The sequence below is a fragment of the Dipteris shenzhenensis genome, chromosome 3 (assembly GCF_047967505.1).
Source record: "Dipteris shenzhenensis isolate YYH24624 ecotype China chromosome 3, Dip_SZ_1.0, whole genome shotgun sequence".
NCBI lineage: Eukaryota > Viridiplantae > Streptophyta > Polypodiopsida > Gleicheniales > Dipteridaceae > Dipteris > Dipteris shenzhenensis.
This window is the reverse complement of record NC_141598.1, coordinates 26,058,485-26,082,193: the sequence shown is the minus strand read 5'-3', so window position 1 is coordinate 26,082,193 and position 23,709 is coordinate 26,058,485. Positions and strand designations below refer to the sequence as shown.

The 23,709-nt window shown below is 43.6% G+C and overlaps 1 protein-coding gene across 1 annotated transcript in view; it reads right to left on the bottom strand.

Annotated features, from left to right (window-relative positions):
- GLA1 (Folylpolyglutamate synthetase family protein) overlaps positions 1-23,709 on the bottom strand; it is a 68,632-nt gene that overhangs the window by 32,809 nt on the left and 12,114 nt on the right. Inside the window, exons 3-6 of the mRNA XM_087399893.1 lie at positions 19,216-19,366; positions 18,917-18,979; positions 18,658-18,819; positions 18,281-18,484 (exon numbers count right to left, since the gene is read on the bottom strand). Of these exons, the coding sequence (XP_087256019.1) occupies positions 18,281-18,484; positions 18,658-18,819; positions 18,917-18,979; positions 19,216-19,366 (580 nt within the window). The remainder of the gene's footprint in view (positions 1-18,280; positions 18,485-18,657; positions 18,820-18,916; positions 18,980-19,215; positions 19,367-23,709) is intronic.

Below are 23,709 nucleotides of genomic sequence, written 5' to 3'. Positions count from 1 at the left end.
TTTGCAGGAGCCTAGATGTTCATACTTCCTTAGTTTGAAAGGGATCCACTCGGTTGCAGATGTTATTCATGATGATGGAACCCTTCTTTCTTTTCCTTTGGCTGCTGCAAAATATGGTCTTGGCATGCATTATCGTCCTATATGGCACACTATTACTCATATGCTTTAGTATTTTCAGCCAATACCGCCACTAGAAATTGAGGACCGGCTTCACAATTGGACTCTTCATTTGCCAGAGTCGACATGCCGTCCTTTAAGACTGCCTCACATTAGTATATCTTCTTTGTATAAAGTTCTTTTACCCTTGCCTTGGACTTCACACAAGGCGAATCATCTTTGGCAAATGAGTCGTCCTGCAAAATGGTGGCGAAAGCGACTGCGAGGGATTTGGAATTCTAAAATCCCTCTTCGACAAGAGATTTTCTTGTGGAGCGTCTTGCTAGGAGTTCTTCCATTTGGGCAGCTTTTGGCACGCAGACATATTGCTCTGGCTGTTTGCCACGGATGTTTGGCTCTGCGAGAATCAATGCCTCATCTTCTTTGGCATTGCTCTCACAGCCGTGATTTCTTGGGCTTCCTTGGGCAGCGTTTGAGAACCAGATCTCCAAATGCTTCTTTTGGAAGTTTTTTTGGCTCCTTGGGATTCACCCACCTCAACAGGAATTTGATTGACTTTTAACTTGGATTCACTACTGGGCACTCTGGACTCTATGTAAAGACTTAAATCATAGAGTCTTTGGTGATCCTACTCTTGCTATTTTCTCTTTTTTTAGGCACTCCTTGCAGCAATCTTTCTATGATTGCCTGCAAAGTCAGTACATAGACTCTGATGTATACTTGTCATATATTGAGATCTTCCCTTGACGTATTTTGGCGCATTCCATTTTGGGATAGTGACTCTGTAATATAAAGCAACAAAATTTTTCACAAAAAAAAGTGTGTGTGTGTGTGGTGGTATTGAGGGGGGTAGGCTTATGCTAATGATTCAATCTTCACTCCAAAGAACATAGAGAGAGATCTTTTGCAACTCATAAGTGCTTTATCCTTCTATGGAATAGCTACTAACTTGTAGGTAAACTTTCAAAAATCAAAGCTTCTACCTTTGCATGCAAAAGACTGACATAGCTCTCTATGGCCTGGGGAAATTGTCCTCCCCCATCAACTTGTTCATCATCTCATGGACACTCACCGCCAACAATTAGATTGGGTGCTTCCTAAGCTCAAAATGAAACTGGAATATTGGAAGCTAGCCACTTGGCCTCTTCATGCTCACCTTTGTATTGTAGAATCAATTTTGGTAGCCTACATTCAATTCTTCTTGCCTTTGATAATGTTTGATAGAAAGATGTTTCTTCTTTTATTTCCATTCTAATGGAGACTTTCTAGCACTCTAAGCATGGCCGGAAGAGTATCAGATTACTCTCTATGGAGCATCTCTATTCGCCAAAGATGCATGAATATATTAAATATTCAGAATCATATTTTGGCATATAAGGGGAAGATGATGCTGGGAATTTTGTAGAGGGATCAGCCTTGGGCTGCCATGATGCATCACCTGCTTTCACAGTTGACCACACATGCTTTTGGACACTGGCATCCCACTCAATGGGAATTCATTCTCGAATATATTGATGACAGAATTAAAGGATGACCTTTTGCTTCTCGAAGGTTTTCAGCTTGGAAAGAGATACTATCTCATCTCAAATGGCATGGTTGTGACTTTCTTGATGGGAATTCCTTGCGTGCTCACAATCTGCATTGGTCAAAGGTGTTTGATTCCCCTCTTGCCTTGCAGGTACCCCAGCGCTCTTATTTTATATTATCCAAAGGGATTCAGTTGGTGGCTGATGTCCTTCATGCTGATGGTACTCCGTTATCCTTTCCTTTGGTAGCCAGACAGTATGGTTTAGGCATGCATTATCATTCCCTTTGGCACTATCTTTCATTGCTTTTTGCTAGTACCAAAGCCAAAGCTCAATTATCGTCTTATTGATTGGATTTTGCATCGCCAGGGTTCAACTACTCACTCTTTGCGCCTAGCTGATGTCTCCATGGCCAATTTATACAAGGTTTTGTTACCTCCTCCTTGGAGTTCTCGACAGGGAAATCAGCTTTGGTCTATGAATCGTAATCCTAGATGGTAACGTAAACGATTGTAGCACCTTTGGTCTGAACGGCTAGAAGGGGGAAGAGAAGCAAGAAGAGGAGAGAGTGAGTGAGAGAGAAGACTCAAGTGTGCGGGTGTGAAGTGATGAGCCACACCACAAACTCATTAGTTTTATTAGGATTAGGTTTTACCCTATGACTGTCTTAAGACAGTCATAGATATCTTATCTTTAATAAAGGGGTGGCAATGTGCCTTTACCCCAACAACCTCCCACCTAAAGGCCAATGTGCCTAAAGGGGAGAAAAGAATAAAAAATTACAGCAATATACAGTTACTGTATACAAGACCATAAAATAAGAATGGTCTCATCCTAATCCCATGATGTGGCGTCAATGTGCAAACCGCTCAGTAGGCAAGCTCTTAGTGAGCAAATCTGCAGGATTATCATCAGTATGCACCTTCACAAGCTCAAGTCGCTTGTCTTCCAGTACCTCCCTGATGAAATGATATTTCACATCTATGTGCTTGGTCTTCTGATGAAAGACCGGATTCTTTGCCAACATGATAGCACTCTGACTATCACAATGCAAAACTGGCATATCTCCTGTAATGCCCAAGTCTCCCACCAGCCGAGTAAGCCATATTGCTTCCTTGCAAGCCTCAGTGGCTGCAACATATTCAGCTTCAGTAGTTGACAGTGCAATGCATTTCTGCAACCGAGACACCCATGATATAGCACCTCCTGCAAATGTGAAAATATAACCGGTAGTAGACTTCCGGTTATCGGCATTCCCTGCATAGTCTGAATCTGTAAAACCATGCACCAATGCATCCTGCCTACCATAGCATATGCACAAGTCTTTGGTACCCTTGAGATACCTCAAGACACCTTTCACTGCTTCCCAGTGCCGCTTGCCTGGATTTGCCATATACCTGCTGATGACTCCCACCACAAAAGCAATATCCGGACGAGTGGCAACCATGGCATACATCAAAGATCCAACTGCAGATGCATACGGAACCTTGGCCATTTCAGCCTTATCATCATCTGATCTGGGGCTGTCCTTACTGCTGAGTTTTAAATGTGGAGGCAATGGGGTACTAATAGACTTCCCCCCCTCCATTTTAAAGCGCTGCAGTACTTTGTCAATGTACTCTTTCTGTGACAGAAACAAAAGTCCCTTGGACCTGTCACGAGTAATCCGCATGCCAAGAATATGATTTGCATCACCCAAGTCTTTCATGTCAAAAGACTTATGCAGTTGTTTCTTCAAAGCACTAATCTCATGCTGAGATTTACTGGCAATAAGCATGTCATCCACATATAGAATGAGTAGCATCAAACTCCCATCCTTTGCCCGTTTGGTGTACAAGCAATGATCGGTCTCACACCTATGATACCCTTGGGACTGCATGAAGGCATCAAACTTCTTGTACCATTCTCTTGGCGCCTGCTTGAGTCCATACAAGCTCCTCTTGAGCTTACACACAAGCTGCTCTTTCCCTTTAACAGCATATCCCTCTGGCTGACTCATATAGATCTCATCATGGAGATCTCCGTGAAGAAAGGCTGTCTTCACATCCATCTGACATAAATCCATGTCGTCATGAGCAACAAGAGCTAACACTGCTCTCAAAGTAGTCATCTTGACTACAAGGGAAAAGATCTCATCAAAGTCAATGCCCTTCTCCTGCTTAAATCCCTTGGCAACCAATCTGGCCTTATACCTCGGTAAAGCATTTGAATCCACTTTGACTTTGTAAACCCACTTGCATGGCAAAACCTTTCTGCCAGCAGGTAGCTGCACCAAGTCCCATGTATCATTGTGAAGTAGGGAGTCCATTTCTGACTGCATGGCTTTCTCCCACTTCTTTTTCTCTGTTCTTCCCATAGCTTCCTTGAAGCTGGAAGGCTCACCACAATCTGTCAGCATGATAAAATCAGCCACATTATTGGCTCCTGGAACAAACCTGGCAGGAGGCCGTTGTACACGGGTGCTCCTCCTAACAAAATGTTCCGGATTAGGCTGCCAGCCTGTTCGTCATGCATGACGGGTGGCTGTACCACCATATCTGGCTGTTCTACAACCCCATCTGCTGGCATATCCAGTGGTGCATCATTGGCAAAATTATCTGGCTGATTTTGATTTTCAGCCTGTATACCCTCTTGAACAGGGTTATCTGCAGCAGCCTGCTGCTGCATATAAATGGGCATTCTTTGCTGTCCAACATCATCATAAATAACCCTCCTGTATTCCACAGGTTGCACGGGTTCCTTGTGTACACTATCCTCTTTAAAGATGACATCATTGCTGCGTATAATCTTCCGTTTAACGGGATCCCATAACCTGTACCCCATTTCACCTTCGTCACCATAACCCATAAAGATGCATCTAATAGACTTTGGCTCCAGTTTGGTGCGCAGTTCTTTGCGTACATGAGCAAAACACTCGCAGCCAAATACACGTAAGTGCTTATATGAAGGTGGCTTGCCAGACCACACCTCCTCTGGCACTTTCAACTCCAAAGCCTTGTTTGGCGACCTGTTAATAATGTGAACTGCTGTTTGCACGGCTTCTGCCCAAAAGCCATGGGGTAATGCAGCATAAGACAACATACATCGAACCTTCTCTTGAATAGTTCGATTCATCCGCTCACTTGCACCATTTTGAGATGCATTATGAGGGGCTGTGAGTTCCTGTTTGATGCCCTTAGCCTCGCAAAACTGCACAAAGGCATGTGACACATACTCACCCCCATTATCGGATCTGAGGCATTTCAGCTTGCGACCTGTCCGATTCTCAACCTGAGCGACAAACTTCTTGAAAGCATCTAAGGCATCGCCCTTATGCTTCAAGAAATAGACCCACACTTTGTGTGTGGCATCATCAATGAAAGTAATAAAATATTTTGCACCCCCTAGTGATAACTGTGGCATCTCACACAAATCAGTTGTGCACTAGATCAAGTGGTGCTCTATTCTGGGGAGTTCTCCTCTTATCAGGAGTCACAGAATGCTTCCCAAATATACAATGATCACAAGTAGGCAAATCTGAAAAAGAAAGAGACGGCAGATAACCCAAACGTGACAGTTCTTGCATTCCTTTAACAGACATGTGTCCCAACCGGCTATGCCACAATGAAACCTTTGGCAGCTCGGTTATGGCAACAACATGATTACCCACACTGGAAACATAAAGAGGGTACAAGGTATCACTCTTAAAACCCTCAGCCACTACAGCCTGGCCATCAGTAATCACCCATTTGGAATCCCCAAATGTGGTGTGGTAACCACTGTCATCCAATAAGCCAGTGCTAATCAGATTTTTCTTGATTTGCGGCACATGGCGGACACCATCAAGCATAAATATGCGTCCATCAGGGAATACTATCTGTATACTGCCAATCCCTGCAATCTGACATGCATAGTTGTTCCCAAGATGAACAACTCCATAAGTACCTGTGTAGGAAGTAAACCACTCCCTATGAGGAGTAACATGAAAAGAAGCACCTGAGTCCAAGAGCCAGGTGTGCATGTCATGGCCATCAATAACCAAAGCATGTGCTATTACAGCAGAAGAGCATAAAACATCATGTATGTCACTGTCACTGTCCTCTGCTGCAACATTCACTGCATCCAAGTCATCTGCCTTGGCCTTGCCTTTGCCTTTGCTTCCATTGCCTGCATCCTTTGTTTCAGCCTTCTTGGCTTTCTGATCCCGTATGAACTTGAAGCACTTAGACTTCACATGTCCCTTCTTGCCACAATAAAAGCATTCAATATCCTTTTTGCCACGGGACTGACTGCGGGATTTGGACTTACTAGCAGATCTCCCCTTCTGCGAGTCCTGCCTCTATCCTGTACCTGCAAGGCATTTGAAGACTTGCTGCTCGCATTATTCTTCCTGCTCATCTCCTCCATAAGGAGAGAGCTCTCTACATCAGCATAAATGAGAGTGACATTCGAATTTGACAGGGTGGTCTTGAAAGTGTCCCAACTCTCAGGGAGGGTACACAGCAAGAAAGTAGCCTTGAACTCCTCATCAAGGTTCAATCCCTGTGCAATCAGCTGTGTAAAGATGGCATTGAACTCACTCAAGTGTGAGGTCATAGCTGTACCTTCCTTCATGCGAAGATCAACCAGCTTCTTCAACCAATAAACCTTACTGGCTGAGCTCTTTTGAGCATACGATTCTTCTAGCCTTTGCCATAGACCATAAGAGGTCTTTTCAGCCTAAACATTGAACACAAGAGTGTCAGAAATAGTGAGCATGATAGCTGCCCTTGCGGACAAATCAAGCTCTTCCCAGTCATCAGCTGCCATGTCAGATGGCTTGACACCCTTCACCCTTATGGGCTTAGAAATCTTCTTTAACAGAAGTACATTCAAGCACTGTTCTGCCCATAATGCATAATTGTGTGCTCCTTCCAGTTTCTTTATGTTCAGAATTGAAGATTCACTTCCCCCCGATGCCATATCAGATAAGGAAAGTACCTGTAGTCCAGCAAGACTGAATAAAATTCTGATTTCTCAGAAAAAACCTGCTCTATAAAGAGCCAGGAGCACTCACAATAGTGCTGTTTTTTACTGTCAGGAAAGTCTGCAGCAAAACAGTAAATGTCCCTGCAAATACTGTACCTTCTGACACACTGTACCGTGCTCAAATAGGCATAAACAGTAATTTCAGAATGCTGCAGCTGCTCCACAAGTGCTTTGACAGTGCATCATTGGCTGACAAGACACAAAACACTGCTGTACTGGCTGTACTGATCACTTCTCCCACCTCAGATGAGGTATTGCACTGAGTTAATATGCATAAACCACTTGGCAAACACCCAAAAAAAAATGACACTTCAGCCTGTCACAAAACCTGCAACAGAAAATGGGATAAATCCCAAGCAATCACCCTTCTGCCAAGGGGATAAAATGCATCTGAAGATCTCTGTCGGTAACCCAAGTGCTATCAAACAAAATCTGAGCAAAAGCCCCTTGATCTGACACCTGAACCAAGTGAAGAACACCTCAACACTGAGGTAGCATGCAATGTGAAAATCTCTCTGACAGAATCAACCAACAGTGTAATGCATATACTGCCCTGTGTAGAAATTCGATGCGCCCTGGCCAAGCGTGGCTCAACTGAGGTTCTCTGAGTGTTGCACAAGAAATGTGACCTGCAAGAAAATGTCACCTCGACACTGCGGAAATCGAGGCAAATGTGTGCTCTCTGGCACCACACTACCTCAAGGCATACAAAGCATCAACTGCCAGGCAAAAGCCCTATGATCTGCTCACCCGGAAACTGAGATTCAAGCCCAGTAAAAGCATAAAAGTCCTCTGCAAAATCAAGGCATTTCCTTCACGAAAACAGATAACTGTGCAAAAAACCACACACTGTGGTTCTCTTCACCTCAAGCACGAGGTAAATGAAGGTACTTGCTGTACTTTCAAGAAAACACAGTTTTTAAGAACTGAAGGATGATCCTGAGTGAAGAGCAGAGAGCTCTTTCTCCTTCTTTTTCTTCCCAAAAAAAAATTCTGCCTGCTGTACTTCCTGTACCTGCGCACGTGTGCAGGGTACGGAATGCCAAAAAAAAAAATTTTCGAATGTTCTCCCTGATGCAGCTCCCTGTACCTGCGCCGTGTAAATCCGTACGGATGTACGGCTCCTGTACGACGTCCATACGGCAGGTACGGATGTCCGTACCTGAGCGCACGCTGCGCGCTCTGACTTTCTGCGCGGCCTGTGTGCTGTGCACTGGCTGCCCCTGCGCAGGCTAGCAGCTAGCAGCTGCTGCTGTAGCTCTAGCTGCGTGAGCAGCTACGCTGCTCATGCTGCTCCGCTTGCTGCCGCCCGTGCTCACGCTGCCCTGCTCGCCTCCGCGCTGCGCCGTTGTGCTCCGCTTGCCGCCGGTGCTACCTGCAGACCTACGACGCCCGTCCGTACGGATGTACGGACGACGTACGTCCGTACGGCGCTGTCACCTGCTGACCCGCGCCCTGCTCACGTTGCCCGCGTGCTGGCCCGTTGGCCCTTGCAGAGGCTAGGTAGAGGTCGAAGGGGGTGGGTAGGCAAGGGTAGAGGGAGAAGAGGCTCTGATACCAGTTGAACGGCTAGAAGGGGGAAGAGAAGCAAGAAGGGGAGAGAGTGAGTGAGAGAGAAGACTCAAGTGTGCGAGGGTGAAGTGATGAGCCACACCACAAACTCATTAGTTTTATTAGGATTAGGTTTTACCCTATGACTGTCTTAAATGTCTTATCTTTAATAAAGGGGTGGCAATGTGCCTTTACCCCAACATGGTCCTGCAAACTTCCTCTTCGTCCACAGGTGTTCAATGTTAAGCTACTTCTACTTATCGTCGCTGCTCATGCGATAACTCTAATGTTACGCTACTTCTACTGCTCTCCCTTCGTTAGTATTTGTCACGGGCGATGGCTTTCTTTTTTTTCCTCCCAGCCAACTCTCAGGGACCTGATGCGTGATCTTTCGTGATATCCATCGTTAATTCCTTCATCCTTATCCCTGAGACCCACAATTCCCTAGATAGTTCAGATAGTTCCTGGCCACATGTCTTCATTTTAGGCCCCTACTTAGATGCATCCTTTTTCACCCCTCTCTTGGAGTTCCTTTTAAAAAACAGTTGCCCCTTGGCAATTTGCACATTTAGATGCACCTAGGCCCTAGCCCTATTAGAACTACCTAGTCAATGCCATTACGCCCTCACCTAGGACCTTGGCAATTACTTCTCTTGACCATTTAATTACGCACATTAACTATTACAAAAGTTGGTCATCTAAGAGAAAATGCCCACCGATCTATCCGAGGTCATGCTATCTCGGCTAGAGCATAACATTCCTTCCCTCTTCAAGCATCAGCATCCTCGATGATGAAATCTGGGAACGCTCTCCGTAACTGGTAGACGGATTCCCAGGTAGCTTCCGATAGAGGCTGACCATGCCATGCAACCAACACCGTGGGTATCTTCCGATTTCGTATCTGCATTGTTCCTCGGTCCAGGATTCTTGCTGGTTTGCGCCTTGCAATATCCTCTATCTCCTGAAACAAAACCACACCTTCGATTAGTGAGTCACCTGTATGCAAAAATTTCTTTAAGCGCGAAACATGAAAAACCAGGTGCACCTTACACCCCGGTGGCAATTCTAATTTATAGGCTACACTGCCTATTCTCTTTAGAATCAACCACGGCCCACAGTATCGAGGTGATAACTTAGCACACTCTCCTGAAGTCAACGACTTCGAGTGCGAAGGAATTCTGAGAAAAACTTTTTCTCCTTCTTCAAATACTCTTATAGACCGATTTTCATCCGCATACACCTTGGCTCTATCCATAGCCTGGCGGATATTAGCTCTCGCAAGTGCTAGCATCTCCCGCATCTGAACTACAAAGTTCGCGGCACTAGGCACTTTCTGAGGTACTCCAACTATAGTTGGATTGACCGGTCTATAATCATAGTTCAACTCAAACGGACTGAACCCGGTAGATGAATGTTTCCTATCATTGTAGGCAAACTCCAACAATGGCAACCACTTGTCCCATGTATGTTGCCTCAATGACACATATGCTCTCAGCATATCCTCTAAAGTCTGGTTAACTCTCTCCGTCTGACCATCTGTCTCAGGATGATCCCCACTACTCATTCCCAACTCAGTCCTTAGTGTCTCAAATACCGCTGTCCAAAAATGACCGGTAAATCTAACATCTCTGTCTGACACTATGGATCTAGGCAATCCATGCAGACGAAATATATGTCTAATGAACAAATCCGCCACTTGCGGGGCACTAACAGACTCTCTAGTCGGAATGAAGTGAGCCATCTTGGTTAGACGATCAACCACCACAAGGATAGAATTATATCCCCCTTGTGTTGCAGGTAGCCCTACAATAAAATCCATGGAAATGCTCTCCCACTTACTTAGTGGTATTTCCAAGGGTTGTAAAAGTCCGGGTGGCTTCACCCGCTCAGCCTTACTTACTTGACACGAGAAACATCGTGTTACATATTCATGAATATGCTTTTTCATCTTTGGCCAAAAGAAATCTCGCTTCACGAGGTCATAGGTCTTCTCGACACCTGGATGTCCCGCACACGGGCTATCATGGCACTGTCGAATGACTCTCTGCCTGAGATCATTCTGACCAGGTACTACAACCTTGCCATTTCTAACTAGCATACCATCCCTTATGGTATATCTTGCATAAGTTTGGCCTTTTCTGGATGCCAGGTCATCCTTTTCATTTCCCCGGGTTTTAACACATGAGCCTTAGGCCATAAGCTCTGGACAAACTCGTCCACTTTTTGAGTTTCTCTTATCTCGGTCATTAGAGCACTCTCTAATACCGTGAAACTCAGGTTGTGCATAATGCGAGACAACGCATCAGCTACCTTATTGTCTTTTCCTCTTCGGTACCGAATCGTCAAATTAAAGTCCTGCATGAGCTCTGCCCACCTAGCTTGGCGGCCCCTCAAGTCAGGTTGTTTACAAAAATGTTTCAGAGTATCATGATCTACATCCACATAAAACTCTGAACCATACAGATTATGCCTCCATGTTTTCAAAGCATGGATAACTGCATACAACTCCAATTCATGAGTTGGCCAATTCCTTTGAGAGGGAGAAAGCTTCTTGCTTTCAAAGGCTACTGGCCTTCCCTCTTGAAGGAGGACTGCTCCTACCACAATGCCACTTGCATCGGTTTCTAGGAACAACGGTTTCTGGGGATCAACTATTTTTAACACCGGTCCTGAGACCACAGCTTGTTTTATGGTGTTAAAACTTTCCTGTTGATTCTGTCCCCAAATAAAAGGTACTTTATCTGAGGTCAAATCAGTCAATGGCGATACTATTCCGGAATATCCTTTGATATGCCTTCTATAAAACTGGACAAATCCCAAGAATGATCACAACGCGGTCAGACTCTGAGGGATTGGCCAAGTTAGTATCGCAGCCACTTTCTTCGGATCCATTTCTACCCCCTGTGGAGTAATTATGAACCCTAAGTACTCAAGCCTAACCATACACAGTATAGTTTTCTTTTTATTCACAAAAAGACTGGCTTTCCTCAAAGTACTGAACACTACCCTTAAGTGTTCATGATGCTCAGTAACACTTTTACTGAATATTAGGATATCGTCAATAAAATGTACTACAAACTTTCCGATATACGGACGTAGTAAATCATTCATAAGCATGACGAAGGTCGCTGGAGCATTGGTAAGTCCGAAAGGCATTACCAAAAACTCATAATGACCAAACCTGCTTCTGAAAGCGGTTTTATGCACATCCTCGGCTCTAATCCGGATTTGATGGTAGCCGCACTTAAGATCTATCTTGCTGAAAATCACGGCTCCATGTAATGCATCTAGCAAATCATCAATCCGAGCCATCGGATACCTGTGCTTAACAGTGATATTATTCAATGCTCTGTAATCTATACAGAGGCGAAACGTATCATCCTTTTTCCTCTTTAATATCACTGGCGAAGCAAAAGGTGAGAAACTTGGTTGAATCTGCCCCAACTTGAGGTATTCTTCCAGTTGCCTACGCACCTCCGCTTCTTCAGCAAAACTCATCCTATAGGGAGGTCTATTTACAGGTTCTGCCCTCGGGATCAGTTCAATCTTATGCTGAACTTTCCGCTCTGGAGGTAACCCATAAGGTAGTTCATCCCTAAAACATTCAGAGAACTCCTCTGTTATAAGATTAGCCAGCTTGGCCATCTCACCACTTTGCGTAACATCAGTGCTAGTCGAAGAATCATTCACCAACTCTACCGATGCTGTGCAAAGGTACAAAAACTCTACTTGAGCCTTTCTGATTTCCATCACGGAAACCAACGGTCCCTGAGGTATATCTTTTTCACCTCGCAAAACATAAAGCACATCATTCATCTTGAATTGATATACGTGCTTTTTCCAATCGATGGCTGGATTCTTCGTAGAATGCCACGCCATTCCCAAGGCTATATCTGCATGAGCAAGCTTGGTCATTTCAAAATCAAGCTTCTCAGCATAGTCCTGAATCCGAAGCTCCAACTGGGTAACCCTTTGGTCCCATACTTCAGTTGAACTTCCATCGGCCATCCTGACTGTATACGCATAGTTAGATGGACTTGTCTTTAGTTTCAGCCTCTTCACGAGCTTGGAGTTAATCACATTGTGAGTTGACGCTGAGTCAAACAACACAATGACATCATGACTGGCCACTTGCCCTTTCATTTTGATTAACTCCGTATCATTGAAGGCTGTATACCCCGTTGCTGCGGGCTTAGATAGGATGTTATCAGGTGCACTCGTCACTAACTTAGCAACAGATACACATAACAAACAAGGTACTAACCTCTAAGAAGGTCCCGCCAGTTGCATCTGCATATGTTCCGCACTGGGACTCTCCTGCATTTCTACGTCGCATTCAAATATTATCATATTAGCTGTGCGACGGTCTTTATTCAGTGGACAATCCTTCCACTGATGTCGCTGAAGGCAGCCGAAGCACAATCCTTCTTTTCTAGCTTTCTCCTTTTGTTCAGGGGTCAACGAGGACTTTGACCAAGCCCGGGCTGCCATTGGAGTTATTTTCCTTTTCACCCCAACGGTGGTACTTGTTTTTACTGGTCCCTCAACCGCGGCTTCACCTGCTTGGTTTGGCCACTTGGCTGCGAGACACTTGTCTTTGAAACCCATTTCCTCTGAAATCCCCCTTTTCTCAGGTGCTCATACTGAGTCCCTGCTTGCACAAATCCACCAGATCTGCCTCTGGCATCCTCATAGTTCAGGGCTACTGCTATAGATTCATCTAGTGTAGTCACATATTTAGCCCGAACTTCCATTTTGATCTTGTCGTTCAGTCCATAGATATAGTCTTTTAACTGAACCGACATAGGGAGAGGGTCTGTTATTTTCATGACACATTCTCTGAATTTGTCAGTGTACTCTGCCACTAACAAGCTCCTCTGACAAAGATTTCTATAAGCATCCCAAGCTCGGGATTCTTCATCAAGTGGGAGAAAGTGTTTCTTGAACTCAGCTTTAAACCCTTCCCAGGTGGTTGGAGCAACTTGATCCTTCTGTTGCTTTATCCACCATCTGTCCGCTGCCTCAATAAACAGGTGTGTGGCCTCGCGGATTTTCTTTAGATCGGATCTAATCTCACAAATGGCGAAGGCTTCTTCCCACTTGTGCAACCAAACCTCGATCACATCAGAGCTGCGCTCGGTCATCCGACCAGCGTACTTCTCCGGTCTATAATTAGCGATATTAGAAGCTTTGACCCTTGCGCGCTCTAAGGAATGTACACTGGGTTCTGGCTCAGCTAGAGCTTTGCCCTTATCAATCCTAGACGGTCTAGCCGACAAGGCTTGCACCATCTCCCTAATCTCATTTTGACCAGCATTCACTTGAAGTTGCTGGTTCATAATCTGCTGTAAAGCATCCTCTAATATTGAAATCCTACCAATCAATGTAGGTGCTGCCTGATGTGACATCTGTTGGGTAGACTGTACTCTAGACTCACTAGGATTCACTCTTGAATTCTGTCCTTCTGCTTCCATAGATTCACAGTGGAAGATGGGGGGGGGTTTGGTTTTTTTTTTTTTTTTCTCTCTCTTCCTTTGTGGGGTTTTTTTTTTTTTTTTTTTACAGAAAAGATAAACGACAATCCCTGTTGTATAAAACGAATTAACTGTAACTCAGAATTTTTTTCCCGAAAGAAATGCTTCCTGGATTCTCCATGCCATCCTAGTTCGTGCGCTTCTGACTTTCGCGATTATGATCTCTCTGTGCAAATTTTTGACGCCTGCGGGTATCCTTCTACAAGCTGCAATTCCTCCTTAAGCATACGGATTTCTTGCTGGAGACGCAGTAGCTCGGCACGCTTGTGGTGCCTGTCATACACATCTGGGTTTATGCGGGGTACTAGGACTGGGAACAACTGACGAAGAAGCCGTAATCTAGTGGCGAAAAGTCTGCCATCACGTGTGCGCTGATCGACAAAGCCAAGGAATGTTGGGGAAAAAATTTCGGGTTTTATTCCATCGTCGCCTCCTGTTCCGCTATCCCGCTCTCTTTTAGAAGTCTTACGATGAGCAAATTGTCGCAACCTCAAACCGTCAGCAAGACGTGGTTGTCTTCTCGTCACGACAGCCAACAATCCTAATTTGTCGTAGATCGTGCACGCCGCTCATCCCGTATCCCCTGATCCCTCACCTGCTGTCCGTCACAAAACGACGGATTCTACCTTACCTTCGCTCTGATACCAAATGTTAAGCTGCTTCTACTTATCATCGCTGCTCATGCGATAACTCTAATGTTACGCTACTTCTACTGCTCTCCCTTCGTTAGTATTTGTCACGGGCGATGGCTTTCTTCTTTTTCCTCCCAGCCAACTCTCAGGGACCTGATGCGTGATCTTTCGTGATATCCATCGTTAATTCCTTCATCCTTATCGAGACCCACAATTCCCTAGATAGTTCCTGGCCACATGTCTTCATTTTAGGCCCCTACTTAGATGCATCCTTTTTCACCCCTCTCTTGGAGTTCCTTTTAAAAAATAGTTGCCCCTTGGCAATTTGCACATTTAGATGCACCTAGGCCCTAGCCCTATTAGAACTACCTAGTCAATGCCATTACGCCCTCACCTAGGACCTTGGCAGTTACTTCTCTTGACCATTTAATTACGCACATTAACTATTACAAAAGTTGGTCATCTAAGAGAAAATGCCCACCGATCTATCCGAGGTCATGCTATCTCGGCTAGAGCATAACATGTTCCTATTTTCCGGATGTCAATTAGGCAATCTCTTTATGATTGCCTACCTGTTTGTTAGATAGATTACTCTGTTTACTTGTCTTACAATGAAATCTTATGATATTGTAATTGCATGTCTCCTTCTTGAGGACTGCTCTTTGTAATATAAATATACTTGAATTTCACCCAAGAAAAAAAAAAGTGGTAGTGGTGATGGTGGGGGGGGGGGGGGGGGGATATATACGAGAGACGCTCACAACAATATGAGCAAGGCAATAGGGGAGAAGTTCCCACAAGAGTGGCAAACCAACACAATAGTTCCCATATTCAAAAGGGGGGATAGGCAAGACACAAAAAACAATAGGACAGTTGTGGTAAGCTGGGGGGGGGCGGCGCGGGGGGGGGCAGGGGCACATGCAGAAAATAAGAGAGACGCTCACAATAGTATGAACAAGGCAATAGGGGAGGGGTTCCCACAAGAGTGGCAAACCAACCAAATAGTTCCCATATTCAAAAGGGGGGATAGGCAAGACACAAAAGCCTATAGGACAGTCGTGGTAAGCTGCCTGATGGTTAAGCTCTATGGCACAATCTTGGAAAAGAAAATGAGTGAATGGGCAGAAAGCACCAAGGTAAGGTCACCATCCCCAGTAGGTCTCACTCCCACACATACTACAGTGAACCACCCAGTCGCAATAAAGACAACACTATGTATTTTTGCTTTGTAGACCTCAAGAAGGCCTTTGACAATGTCCCTAGAGAGAAGCTTTGGCCATGAGTAACAAAACCAAGGGTCACCCCAAGTCCTAAGGGAAGCCACACTTCACCTTTACTAAAAGGTGTTGGCTGAACTGGCGGGGCGACTAGTAGATGACTCAAACTCAAGCCAAAACAAGCAAGGATGTCCCCTCTCACCAACAATATTTGGGCTGTTCATTGACAAAATAGATGATTGGGCGAGGGCTCACGGTGGAGCACGGTCCTGAATTACAGGCTACACACATCTCATGTATGATGGTCCTCTTTGCAAAGGAGGAACATGGACTACAGAGACACTTGGATGCTTTACACAAATTCTGCAGGTTTTCCAGCATGCAAGTAAGGATCACAAGGACCAAGGTTATGACCATTGGGAAAAGACACATGCAACACACTCACACATTTGAGAGAGAGGACTTGGAGGTGGTACACTCCTACAAGTACTTGGCCTACAATTCACAAACACCTACAAGTGGAATATGTGTGTGTAGAGAAGGATCCTCGGGGGAATGAAGGCACTTTTCAGCCTACAAAGCAAATGCAAAAAGTATCACATTTGGAATTGGGGAATACGAAAATCTCTATACACTACACTAGTGCAGACTGTCATTCTTTATGGATGCAAGGCTTGGACTCCAAGGCTCGCCAGAGGCTCATGGAAGAGTGTGGAGAGAGGAAAAAAGGGTTTCTAATCGAAAAGCTGCGAATAAAGGTTCAAACTCCCTACCCCATCTTACTAGCTGAGACTGCCCGGCGTGCTACCACTAGAAGGGGAAGTCCTATGCGAACACATCAAATATCTCAATACAGTAGCAAAAATGCACAGCCTTGCAAAGCAAAGGAAGCAACCAAGTACAAGGGCTCGTACAAAATAGGAATAGAGTGGCTGGAATATTGGGCAATTGATGCATCACAATTTCCAGACACTTGTTTGCTCATTCTGAGCTGTTTTTCTCATGCTTGACATGATGTACTCCCGCACTTGCTCTGCGGTTTTTATTCATACTTAATGAAGTACTTTTCTTGCAAAAAAAAAAAAACAATTTCCACACACTTGCATTGATATCAGTGAAATGGTAACTGAAACGTCATGGGCAAACTATGGCAAGACCCAAAAGAGAAGATGGCCTTCTACAAAAGAGAAATCCCTATGGGGGACAAGGCTATCTCAATGAGAGCGTCTCTCTCTTTCAAAGGAAACTGATATGCCAGCTGCTCCCACAAACTCCAAGTAGAGACTGGTAGATGGAAAAATGTGCCAAGAGGATCGGGTTTGCAGCTTATGCCCATCATGGGACATAGAGGACGGATGCCACATACTCCTCACCTACTATCGAGCCTATCAGCACATCAGCGGGAAATACGAAATAAAGATGTTCACACACAAACTTGCACATCCTCTTTGACCCGCCACCGAAGAGGATAGGAGCTTACACCAATGAGGTGTAAGCACATCACAGTAAGTCTTGGACCAATCACACGTGCTCGTAAGCATGCTTAGGGATGCAAAATCATGAGCTGTTGTTGTTGACAGCTATTTTTAGAGCTGCAAAATATGACTTTTTCATGGAGTCCTCTTTGTCCTATAGATCATGTTGGGTGTCCAACGGAAATTAATAATATCATATCATATCATCGACGCCCCCTCCTAGGGTTGACATTCTCACCAGATTCCACTCAAAGAGTCTTTTGCTTTTATGTGCCAGTGCCTCCATGGGTAGGATTATAGATTTCTTGATTTTGTATGCTTCCTGGGTGTTGATGCCCGTTTAGTGGCTCCACCCATCAGTTCATTGTATCAGCTTCTTTTAGTCTCATAGATCATTTTTTAAAAGTCTTCCAAAGACTTTGATAGACTCTCTCTCTCTCTCTCTCTCTCTCTCTCTCTCTCTCTCTCTCTCTCGACACACGCACACACACAATCCTAGACACTGATCACGGCTAGAGTACCAGTGTATTCTCAGTATCTTTAGTGTTTCCAGCATTTCAGCATTATACCTCACCAAGGAAAATGGGCACGTTCACTCTAAAGACTCTGTATGGTTCTCAGTGATTTGGAAAGAACAATCATTCTAGATAATGATCTACTTCAGTTGTTTGATTATGTCATTTGCACTTTATGCGGGGTGCATTAGGCACCTCCAGTTCCCCTACAAGGGGTGTATTTCATGATGCTCAGACTTTGTTCTCATAACCTTTGTAGTCTTCTGTAGACATTAATAAACAATTCTTTCTTTCTTTCTCCCCCCCTCTCCCCCTCCCTCCCAGAACCAATTACTTTTACCTTTCCCATTGTCCGACAATCTTCTACTGCAAGCATCAAAAGAGCTAGTACTTCCCACGTTTACAAGTCCCCTTTTTGGACCCATCTGCTACGACTCTTGCACATTTCTAAGACAAGGTTGACCAATGCAAGGAAATAGCTCGATCTAAATATTGTTCCATGAGAATTGTTCCATCAAATACACATCCCTATCAGGAATGCGTTTTTGAATGTCAAACTATAAGTCCAGCACAGCAAAGTTTACCTGCTGTAATATACACATCCAAAAAATTATGTCCAAGCTAGTTTGTAGAGGCTACTGACTGTCAATTCTTTCAGTGCTGAACTTCACATAAACAAATGACTGTGGATCCTTAATTAACTTACCCAACTACAAAAGTTTTGAGGGTGAAAACTCTGGTCAATACCGATGCTACAGAATTGAACAGCACCATCATCTTTGAATTCAACCTTGTTCACCCTATAATGCATGCCCTGACCAAAAGCTGGAATGACCCTTGCATCCTTGGAGGTAGCAACCTCACAAATGATTTTCTTGCAGTTTGAATCAATGGGTCCACCTATGACCACCTAGTTATGCAGAAGAATGGCCACAAGCTTATCAAATCGTTTTTTCAAACTACTCAACAATATTTATTACAACTCTGACTGATAAAAAGCATTTATAATTGGATCTATTCGGAAGTGTATAACTTAGTGGTTGAAGAAAATAACATATTCAGAGCACCAGAAGCCCGACTTACTGGACAGCCTTGTTTGATTATGCCAGATTTTGCCAAGGCAATGCTCTCTAATGATCCACCTAGAGCAGCTATGTGCTCTTTTCTCACATTTGTAATGACAGCTACTGCAAGGCCGGAAGGAAGAACAACATTTGTTGCATCACGTGCCCCTCCTAAACCTGCCTATCAATTTACAGCAGAATCATGCACAGCTGTAGATCTTCTATCACTAGACATTGAGCCCGACATTTTTATGTGCCAAAAATATAAAAAGAGTGACCTCAATAACCGCAATGTCCACTTTTTTAAGAGCAAAGTACTTGAAAGCCAATGCAGTCAGCACCTGTCAACATATCAGTCATCAGCTGTATTTTTGCAAACATTATCATTTGCAAAAAAAGATATCTGACACTTATGGGTAAGGTTAAACAACTTTCTTTTTGACACAACCCATATGAACTTGGGGGTCTAATATTTACAGAAGAAACCCTGACAAGCCATTAAATATCAACAGTCTAGAAAGGCTTCTAACATGGCAATTATGAAGGTAAAGATAAAAAGCGACATATGATCACAAACCTCAAAGTGAGAGAGAGATCCTTGTTCTGCCACAATGGCATCCCGAATTGCTTTCCAAGTATCTTGAAACAATTTCTGGAAACAAGTTGAAGAAATGGGATTTCCAATCTTTCCGGCAGTAATCCTTTCGTGTATGCTCTGAATATGAGGGCTGCCAAAACAGGTATGTGGAAAAAAATTGTGATACTACGACTTTTCATGTACAGGTCACGAGGTAATATAAAAACCATTTATGAATCCTGCCACACCTCCTCAGATATTCTACTGTACAACTTTCTCGCAGAATTAATAAAAGTGATTGAAAGATAATGTGCGTGCAAATCGTAATAACAAACGAGTAAAAGTAGAGATACGATGTATCATAAATGCAATTGGACGAGCCACCTCTATGACTAAGTGGCTAGGTTCTTTGAAACTTATGAAGAAGAGTTAAGTTGAAGAAAGAATTGAGACCATGAATTTAGTGAATTTTATATCTGCAGCTGACAAACATCACAAGATATGTATGATTTGATTTCAACATCCCCCCCCCCCAACACACACACACACCCTTTCAAAAGGCATCTTAAAGCTGATGATTTTCTAGGCAAAACAAAGGAAGAGAGACAGAGAGAAGCAAGGAGGCAGTCTAGAAGAGACGTGAAACAAAGCTAAAAGTAGAAAAGATGGCAGACGCTCACGAGTAACTCACTTGAAGTTAAGGGATTTAACTTTTTGCTTGCAGTATCAAGAACGTGCAATGAACCCCTTCACCCCAGGTCATTCTTTAATACTAAACATCACCAAAGCAGCAAAAAGTTATTCTAAATGTATATGACGATCAGAAAAGGTCAGTTCATCAGCATAGTGTTGAAAGTTACATCACCAGAGCTGATATTATCTTCCAAGTAGCAACCCTGATGCCTCAACAAGATGGACCACCCCAGCAAGGATTTAGCAATTAGCTTTAGATATTATCAGGTTTGCTTACCACATGAGCTTACATGGTTATGAGAGACATGACTCTTCTCGGGCTTTTTCAATTCATTGTGTGTTGAGTCATGCTCTCTAGATGATGTTCTTGCCTGTCCTTACAGACTTGCACATGCCTCTGTGGATGCTTCTGTTGAGATATCAAGCTCCACTTGTGATATGCCAGGATGACCGTTGTGCATTTATGTCACCGACTTGTTAGCTGCAGATGCGGTTGGTACACCGCCCATGAATAATAGCTAGATGACAGCTATCTTTATGTACTCTAGTTAGTGGCTCAATTAGTATGCCACCTTAGTTAGCTAAGTTTGGTTTGAGACCCACATATAGGGTTCACCTATTCTTTTGTACTTGGAGTTCTTTTGGCTTTCACAACTAAGAAGAGGAAAACTGTTTTCAGCCTCCACCTTTGTGTATATTCCCTCATTGTGTATGTGAGAAAGCTGCAAGTGAGACTCGTGCCTTCTCTCCCACTCTCTTCACATGGTATCAGAGCTCGGTTCGTGATAAGAAGCTCAAGAAAGCAAACCAAGTTTGCGGTGTCCTGGTAAGAGAATCAGTGTTGCTTTCCTTTTTTTGAGTTCGGGAGCAAATCTTTGCAGGTAGCACAGCCGAAAAGTGCAAGAGTGCACTGTCTCAGATTGAGATGCCCTTCGCGGTGTGGCGAGAGGGCAGTATTTTTTTGATTCGACGCCATTTCGGGGCTCGTTTTGGTGGTGGAAGTTTTCCGCAGGCACTCAGAAAAGTGCCATGTTTTTGCTGTGCGACCACTATTCTGCAGGTCGGTGAAAAGTTGTCGCAGAAATTACATCGTATGCCTGTGCGCAGAGATATTGGGAGTGACAGAATCATTCTTATTGCCTGTTGATGTAAAATTGTCACTAGGAAGTGACTGTGTGGTCAAATACCACTTTCGTCAGTTTTGAAGATTTGCCCTTGTGAGGCAAAAGTTGTGTTTTTTGCAGTGACATAATATTTTGTAGTGTTCTGTAATGGCGTCTCATGCTCTTTCACAGATTGTCACTAAAAAGCTTAACAAGAACAACTTCCAAGCATGGAAGTTTAGAATGACGAATTTTCTTATGGGAAAAGGCTATTGGGAGTTCATTACTGGAGCTGAACAAGAACCAGTTATTCCTAATGATCCCAATCAACAAGAGTTGCAGGCATTTAAAGGCTGGCATGAGAGAGCCAAAAAAGTTATGTACTAGCTATCTATCAGTATTTCAATTCTATGGTTGTGCATATTCAAGATGCAAGCACCCCGAAGGAGACGTGGGATACTTTGACAAAAATGTATAGCACAAATACGCAAGCCTAGAAATGCAGCTCAAACAGGAGTTGCATAATGTGCAGAGAGAAAATATGAGCATCAATGACTACCACATGAAGGTGAAGAAGATTGCAGATGCACTTGCTTTCATTGGGTCGCCAGTGGAAGATGATGATTTAGTTTCTGTGACCTTGAATGGTCTAGGAAAGGATTATGCACAATTCTGGACATCCATTGTCGTCCGTGAGAATTTTTTTGATTTTGAGGAGTTGATTGCTCGTCTAATTTTTGAAGAGCAGAGAAATAGTGGTGCATCTTCTTCAAAAGGAACTTCAAAAGAGACTGTCTTCTACTTAAATGCTAGAAGAGGTAGAGGCAGAGGTAAAGTAGGTCGATTTGGAGGCCGTAGCAGAAATCAGAATATGCAGCAAATTCAAGAAACCAGTCCTATGGAGGAGGACGTGGTAACTTTAGAGGCAGGGGGAGCCAAAGAGGTCGTAATGGATGGCAGAGAGGCCAAAATGCAAACAGCAATGTTGAATGCCACTATTGTGGTAAAATGGGTCATATGGTTAAAGACTACTATAAAAAGCAGAATGACATTATGACTGTAAAATTGCAGCAAGGCAATTATGCATCCTCTAGTAGACAGGGTGATGATAGAAATGAGCATCTGTTTATGGTGCAGCACACGACTAATTTTGTGACAAGTGCAGAAGAAAGCAATGATGTGTGGTATGTTGACTCAGGTGCGTCAAACCACATGATAGGTCATGCAGAATGGATGCAGAATGGATTTGTGGAGACTGGTGATGATACTACACATCCTATTGTGTAGATTGGTAAAATTTCTTTGTCTATGCAGGATGGGAAAAAGAAATACCTGTCTGATGTATTTCATGTCCCAAATATCACCAAGAACATGGTTTCTGTTGGTCAAATGGTTGAGCAAGGCTTGTAGGTCAGATTTAATCCTCATGGATGCTTTGTTGAGGATATGAAAAATAAAGGTCACTTGATAGCAAAAGGGAAGAAGAAGGGTAGGATGTTTACATTGGATGTGAACATGCCTGAATTGAGTGCAGCAATGTTTGCACATGGGACCGGTGTAGTTGCAGATATTGATATCTGGCAAAAACGCATTGGTCATATTAATGTACATAGACTTAAATTAATGCAGGCCTAAAATATTATTGCAGGATTGCCTAAGTTCAAGGTTGCAAAAATGCATAAGGTATGTGAAGTCTGTCAATTTGGAAAATAGGCAAGGAAACCATTTCCTAGACATGTTCAAGAGAGTAAGGCCATTGGAATTAATCCACTCTGATGTGTGGACTACTAAAGCTGCATCTACTGGAGGCTGTCATTATTTTGTCACTTTTATTGATGACTACAGCAAAAAAGTTTGGGTGTATTTTATGAAGAAGAAAAGTGAAGTGTTTGGGCATTTCAAAGCTTTTAAAGCTATGGTTGAAAAAGAAACAGGCCTGCAAATAAAATGCCTAAGGTCAGATGGAGGGGAAGAGTACCTCTCAAATGAGTTTGCAAGTTTCCTGCAGGAGCATGGCATAAAGCAGCAATATTCATGTAGTCATACCCCACAGCAAAATGGACTTGTAAAATGGAAAAACAGACATATTGAAGAGGTATCTCGTGCCATGCTTAACAAAAAAGACCTGCCAGATTATTATTGGGTTGAAGCAATTGCTACAGCAATCTATATAATGAACAGGACCTCCACTGCAACAATATATGGCATGACGCCAGAGGAGAGGTATACTGGTAGGAAACCAGATATTTCTCATTTGAAAGTTTTTGGTTGCATTGCCTATGTTTATATGCCAGATGAGTTGAGATCCAAGTTGGATACAAAAGCTGAGAAGTGCATCTTTATTGGTTATTCTCTGTAGCAAAAAGGGTATAGATGCTATAACCCTTCTACTCGTAAGTTTACAGTGAGCAGAGATGTTGTTTTTTATGAGATGAGCAGCTGGTATAAACCAGTAAATGTGATTGATGATGTACATGCACAAAATGGTAATGCTGCACAGAATTCACAGTAGCAATCACAAAATATTAGTGGACCTGTAGTATCCTCTAGCAGCGGTTCACATACTTCGCCATGGACAGGCAGATTGAGATCAGGAGGATCTCCTCAAAGCAATGCAAATAGTGGTTTGCAAGTATCACGAAAAGGAAAAGATAAAGTAGATCAACCCATGGTTGATGTGAATGCAGGTCACTCTTAT